Source organism: Simochromis diagramma, unplaced genomic scaffold (genome assembly GCF_900408965.1).
Source record: "Simochromis diagramma unplaced genomic scaffold, fSimDia1.1 OVJJ01000816.1, whole genome shotgun sequence".
In the NCBI taxonomy this organism is placed as follows: domain Eukaryota; kingdom Metazoa; phylum Chordata; class Actinopteri; order Cichliformes; family Cichlidae; genus Simochromis; species Simochromis diagramma.
Window position 1 is genome coordinate 8,941,790 of NW_024386908.1, and position 6,796 is coordinate 8,948,585.

At 40.9% G+C, this 6,796-nt stretch overlaps 1 protein-coding gene across 6 annotated transcripts in view; it reads right to left on the reverse strand.

Moving 5' to 3' along the window:
• Window positions 1-6,796, reverse strand: part of napepld (N-acyl phosphatidylethanolamine phospholipase D) — a 28,011-nt gene that overhangs the window by 4,961 nt on the left and 16,254 nt on the right. The window contains exons 2-8 of one of the 6 annotated variants that reach the window (XM_040035314.1): window positions 5,304-5,386; window positions 3,645-3,732; window positions 2,330-2,434; window positions 1,300-1,440; window positions 527-751; window positions 330-433; window positions 26-191 (exon numbers count right to left, since the gene is read on the reverse strand). In XM_040035314.1, coding sequence (XP_039891248.1) covers window positions 26-191; window positions 330-433; window positions 527-751; window positions 1,300-1,440; window positions 2,330-2,434; window positions 3,645-3,704 — 801 coding nt within the window. In that variant the 5' untranslated portion in view covers window positions 3,705-3,732; window positions 5,304-5,386. The other 5 variants (XM_040035311.1, XM_040035312.1, XM_040035316.1 and 2 more) reach the window with 5 other exon arrangements.

Consider the following 6,796-nt stretch of genomic DNA (forward strand, 5'->3'; position numbering starts at 1 on the left):
ATTGTTGTTGTTGTTGTTATCTTACTTTGTTATCATCCCATGCTGTGCGTTTGCTCCAGTGCTGCGAGGGTGTGCAAACAAACGTGACATCATCATGACCTGGGACACAGTTCTCCTCCCACCAGTCCAGCTCCATCACATTCTCACAGCCCATCTTCACCAGCCAGTCCATCAAACCCATTGGCACGAACCTGACACACAAACACAATGCAAAAAGGTACATGTAATTTCTAATAAAGGGCACTAAAGGGCACACTGTTTGACAGTGGGAAGTGAACATATGACATGAATGGAAATAAAATTGTGGACCACTGATCCACCTCACGTACCAGCGTAGCTCTCCTCCGAAGCGAGCATTAAGACTGGCCACAGATCCAGCATCCAGATGATCGTAATGAGAGTGACTGATGACCACTGCATCAATCCTAGGAAGCTGTTGGCAGGAAAGTAAAAGAAGAAACTTAAAGGTGGAGGAATAAATAAAAAATTTTAACAAACAAAAATATATGTATGTATATATAGGAACCTGCTCCACAGTGCAAGGAGGACCTCTGAATCTTTTGGGTCCCATATATTGGATCGGCGATGCCCTCTGACTGAAGATTGGATCTGTCAGAACATTCACCCCATCGATTTCAACCAGAACTGTGGCATGGCCCAGCCATGTGACTCTCAGTCCTGGACCAGAGCCAGAGAGGTTTGGGTTCTGCACAAAGTATGGCTCCATCACAGGGAGCTCACGATCCAGGGCCTTTAGGGACAGAGAGACGAGGGAGAGGAACAGGCCATCCATAGTTTAAAAAAATAAATAAATAACAGACAAAGTAAGATGTAAGAAGAGATGAAACAGATGGGTGCAGGAGGGGCAAATTACTTAATGCTGAAGGCCACCTTTGCTATAACTGTACTTTACACCTATGAATTTGCTAGTAGTTGGTAAGCACACCTATTTTTAAAAGTTTGCATATAGCAACAAATAGTAGAGTCTGTGCTAATAAAGGGTTAACCTTTTTTCTGTTGCAGTGTGAAAGCAGCTTGTTAAGCCCTCACTGAGCTCAGCAGGTTTTCCAATAAGACCTATAAATAGTGTGTGTGTGAGATGAAATCGGCCAGTGATTCTTAGTAAAGATGTATTTGTCCTGAACTCATTTCCAAGGAGGCTAAATTTTGCCAACAGCTGTTTTCTATATAAACTTAAGACCTGCACATTTAAAAATTGATTAGTGACGCTTCACTGCGACTTGGATTAAAACCAACAGCTAATAGTAAACTGGTGATTATAAATAAGTGATTACCTACCTCTTTACTAGAAGGTACATTGCTGTTATCTTTTTCTAAGAACAGGAACCTGAACAGCATCGAGTAGGAAGGAAAGCGCCACGTTGGCCAGGGGTTAGCCCAGCGGCCATGTTTGTCCCGACACGACTTTGTCACTTCTTCCTGCAAAAAAAGTAAACAATAGCATATTTTCTATGTTAGCAAGTCATTTTGGAATCTACAGTTGTATAAAATATACAAGTTTATTTTTCACAGGAAAGTCACAAAGTGCCTGATGCCTAAAGAAGAAACATTAAATAAAACCAAAACAACAAAACGGACACATAAACAAGACAAAGTCAGACACAAAGACCCCAAAGCCTGACTTTACCCATTTTTAAAAGCCCCATCTGAAACAATAAAACAACTCATTCCAAAGTTTTGGAGCAAAAAGATGCCCCTTAGATAAAATAAACAAGTTCCACTCCTGACATAACAACCTAAAGAAAGGGAACTATTCAACATTACCCCAAGGTTACATAAGCTAGATTTAACAGAACTAACAAACCTACTGCCTTGTTTGAACCTTGGGATTGCGCCATCTGGGACAATGGTAAGAGTCTCTTTCATCAGAAATGAAATGTAGAAATTGTTATTTAACTATAACTTGGAAATCAAACAGTTTGTAGAAATGTTTTTATAAATTAGATATTATCTGCTCAAGAGTTAACATCTACAAGCTAAACAGGATAGTTCCAAAAATGATCCCTGTGGAACACCACAGAACAAGGGAGGTTTTTCTGACATGATTAATAACAACAGAAAAACTTCTTTCTGTGAGATGAGATTTAAAGCATGCTAATGCAGATACAGACACAGCAACCACCTGATATAACCAATTTAAGAACACTGTGTGATCCATGACATGAAAAGCTGAACTCGGATGTAACAAAACACAACATGCAGAACTAGAGAGGAGGACTTCACAGAACGGAGAAGCTCTGAGGTGAAACTGAAGCCTCAGGATTTGGGTTTTATTAGATAGCAGGGTGACAGTAATAGAGGGTCTTACCTCCAGTCGGTAGTCCAGGCGGAAGCTTTTGCGGGAGGAGCTGCTCTTCCTTGGAGTCCGAGCATCCACCTCTCCACCCTCAGCACCTCTAGGCTCGCCACCATCCTGAACAATGAGTACACATAGAAACTATAGTAAACTTGAATTCTTCTAAACATTTTTAAGAATTGAAAATAAACACTTAACATACAAGAATGTAGTGAGAAAACATGAAAAAAAAAAAATAATATCAGTGCATTTATTAAGTTCTGCAAATTCTTCTGGCGTAAAAGACTGACACATACATCAGGATTACACAACAGTTTTAAAAACACTAAGAAGTCCCTTTAACGGTTATCACGAGTTAATGACCTGAGCAGTAATTGCAAAGCCTTTGAAAACCGGTTTTTAATTCCCATTCCGAAACACACCTGTGCTTTTTCTTTCGACCTGCCAAATGTAATTACATGTTAAAATAGGTGCTTTGAAAAGTTTACCAGGGCTGGCCTTTTTTTCCCCTCAACAGTTGGACACTGAAAAACAAATGGATCAAACTCATAGCAGTGTTGCTTCTGCACTCCTCAGTCTCTTTTTTTCCCCTTGCTCTGCTTCCACACTGTTCACAATCAGATAATAATACAGCTACACTGAAGATCTATGTAGGATTTCATTTGGTTCCCCACACAGAAAATTACTAAAGACTGAAATCAGAAAGTAACAGTTTCCTCTCCAGGGTGACTGGGCCTTCGGGATAGGGTGATGGCCTCAGACATGTGGAGCGATCTCAGAGTAGAGACGCTGCTCCTGCATGTCAAAAGGACCCAGCTGAGGTGGTTCTGGCACCTCCTGGGCAAGCCCAACTGGGTGGAGACCCCAAAGTAGACCCTGAACCCTCTGGAGAGATCATATATCTCATCTGGCCTGGGAGAGCACCTTGGGATACCCCAGGAGGAAGTGGAAAGTCTGGTTAAGGAGAAGGACATCTAGAATACACTGCTCAAGCTAACACCTGCTGCCACCGCAACCCAACTTTGGACATGCGGAGGATGGATGGATGTGAGAATACCAACGCTTTCAACAAAATCTTATCAATATTCACCTCCAGCTAAAAAACTAAAGCAAATATGCAACCAAATTTGCAGTGCTACCAAGCAGAACTTTGTAAACATGTGCCACCTTTTTCCACTATATTCAACAGAAGGCAGATGTCTTTTGTTGTGATGGTGCTGTATTAAGAGGATTGCAGGCAAGAGGAAAAACATTTATATTTCATTTTGCGGTGAACTTTCCATTTAAACCACGGCGCCATCTAATTGCAGCTGATAATGTGCATTACCTCCACCAGGCCTTTTCTCTCCTCGAGCTCAGCTCTGTCTGAAGATGACGGCTTCTCCATGGCTTCAGCGCCCCAACCACACCTAGCACTGACACACAAACACAGTATTAACTTCACAACAGTGCTGCAAAGTCCTGCACAGCGAGCAGAACCACAATTATACCAGAAGACAATGAGAACAAAGACATTACATAAACACAACTGCAACCAAGTTATAGCCTGGCCCCTTTCACTGATAGAACTGTACTGATAACAGAACACACAAACAGCAGACAGTTAAACTGCAACACTTTGCATAAGACAAAAAGATGATAATCAGGCACAGTGACATCAGCTTTACTGTATTCAAATAAAACTATTATCTGACGTGACATTTAAATGCTTCCACTGTGCATTAAATTCAGTTGTTCAAACCTTGCCACTGCTTTTATAATTAAGGACTTGCTGGCAGGAAGAAGTGTGTTGACAGCTTTTTTCTCTTGAGTAACAGCGATTGAGAACTAACTGATGTTCTGACACACACAAATCTAAAGACATTTGCACTGTAATTCCACTGTTTACCACATTAAAGCTTAACAGCGTGCAAGAACTCATGGGTACCTTAAACTGCTATTTTTTTGGGTGAATGTCTCCTTCAAACACGGTGGTGCAGAATTAAACTTTAAATGGAGTTTGCCTTGCCGTAAAGCATTCAAACAGGACTGGGTGTGTGACCGGAGTGAATAATGATTTCATCAGATAAAGAAGCATATATTTATGAAGGCACTGAGATGAGAGAAAGCCAAGAAGTCTAATCACAGCCCTTCCTTATCCTGCTATTATCCACAACTATCAGAGTTCGTAATACACCCTCACTATCATGCACTCAGCAATGCTTCCTTCATGGATCCTCTTATGCAAAGAGAAATAATCAGAATCAGAGAAACTTTATTAATCCCAGAGGGAAGTGGAGTAAATAAACCACTACATCTAATGCAGTTATGAAACAAAAAAAAAACCAAAGTGCACTTGCTCTCTGTGGGGAAATCCACACATTAAACCATGCCATGCTGATGATGCACTTGGCCTCATGAATGGAACTTACACACACACTAGGTTAACAATGGGGCTCTGTGGATGACAATCAAAATAGGTCTTTGCATCTAGCCAGCATGCCTGCCATGGTTGTATAAACAACAAACACAACCTCGAGTCAGGTTTTTCCTGAATTCAAGAGAAATATCACTTTACTATTGAATAAACGCACATGTGAGCTTTAAAGACTGGACAGCACATGCTAGAAATAACCTTGACACAAGTTAGAAATAGACTTAATCATATATACTGCTGTGAAATTAATTAAGAATTCATGAAAGGAAATAATTATGAACATGACAACAGCTGCCAACTGATCGAGTTTAACCAGCACATTATGACATTTATCCGTTTCCTGTTGCAAAGGTGTCAAACACGCGATAAGGATGGCAAACTGCAAACCACTACTGACAAACTAAACCATTATATCCTCACCAAGCGTAAGGAGGAAATACTGCACACTGTATTTTACCGAGAACTCGCCTAGCAAGTGTGTTCAAAAGGAAAACAATGACTCTAGGAACAGGCCACCATAGCATTATCGTATACCACAAGCGTCGTCTAACGTCAGGTTCTAGCACCTACCTTCCCGAAAACTTGAACTCAGAATACCACCAGTGCTTTCCTTAGCGAGGAGACATGTTCTCTGCATAAACGTTAGCTTCGGACTGTTTTAATGAGCAGCATTTATGAGGAGCTGCACGCATTTTGCAGCACAGTTTACATCACTGCAGCATTACCCCGGAGGGACTATCGACAGGAAACGTTAAGCCGGCTGTTAGCAGGACGTCGTTCAAAGAAAAAATGTGAAGTTCTTAATGCAGCAGGACGGTTACGGACCATATCTCGGTACCAGCTCGGCGTCTCTGACGTCGGTGCGAAAAACCCTTTGATCACGTGACGCGACAAACTCTCGCCGAGGTTGTGGGATATTTTATGAAGGAGAAAACCGCTGTAACGAACTATATTTTATAAAAAATAAAAATATTTTTAAATCAGTATTTTAAACATTGATTCCACCGCCAATGTTACTACTAATTATTATTATATTAATTATTATACCTCAGCCAAAACAAAAGTAATAAAATCATTCAATTTCAATACAATTTTATTTATTCAGCGCCAAATCAGAACAACAGTCGCCTCAAGGTGCTTTATATTGTAAGGTGTACCCCACAATAATACATACAGAGAAAACCCTAACAATCATATGACCCCCCTATTAGCCAGTGCTTTGGCGACGGTGGGAGGAAAAAACTCCCTTTTAACAGGAAGAAACCTTCCGCAGGAAGGCAATTCCCAGGCAATTATAATTATTATAATCATAACTTGAATAAACAGAGTAGATACAGATTTGACTGTCTCTCTCTCGTGTGTGTGTGTGTGTGTGTGTGTGAGTGAGTGAGAGCTATTTAGTTGTGTGATAGGTATATAGCTGCACAAAAAAGGGAATATTCTCTACATTAAATTTTGTAACTTGAGTGATGCCGTCTTTAATTAAAGACACTGCTTTTCATTTGGGATTTTCCACAGTTGTAGCAGCAGTGCAGGAGCCCCATCTGTCTCTGTGTCACTGGTTCTAGTTCATGTAAGATAACCGAGAATTTGAATATTTTTAAGATAGTATAACGAAGAAAGCGGTTTGAAATGACGACTGAGACCCGGACACAGCAGTGGACTATGTGACTGTAGGGTTCCCAGGAGGACTGTTTAAAAGAGTCTTTGTGTAGTTTATATACGACTTAACTTACCTCGAGTTCCTCCACCTGATGGACACCTGAAGGGAATGTAACCCAAGGAAACCCACTAAATTCAGTCGCGTCTTAACCTTATTAAACTTACAACTACATACCAAACACAACAGTCCAGACTTGGACAACACTGTTTCCATTGCAGGCCCTTGTATCTGACCATAATTACTTGGCAGTTTTCGGAGAAAACAGCCAGAGGACACAAAGTTACGCACGCCCGGGGTCTAGTGTCCGGACTGCGAAGGCTGTGAGAACTTCCTGTTAGTTGCTTTCACTGACTTTCGGAAATCAGAATCTCGCTGATTTTAAACAAACTCGAGACCTTTC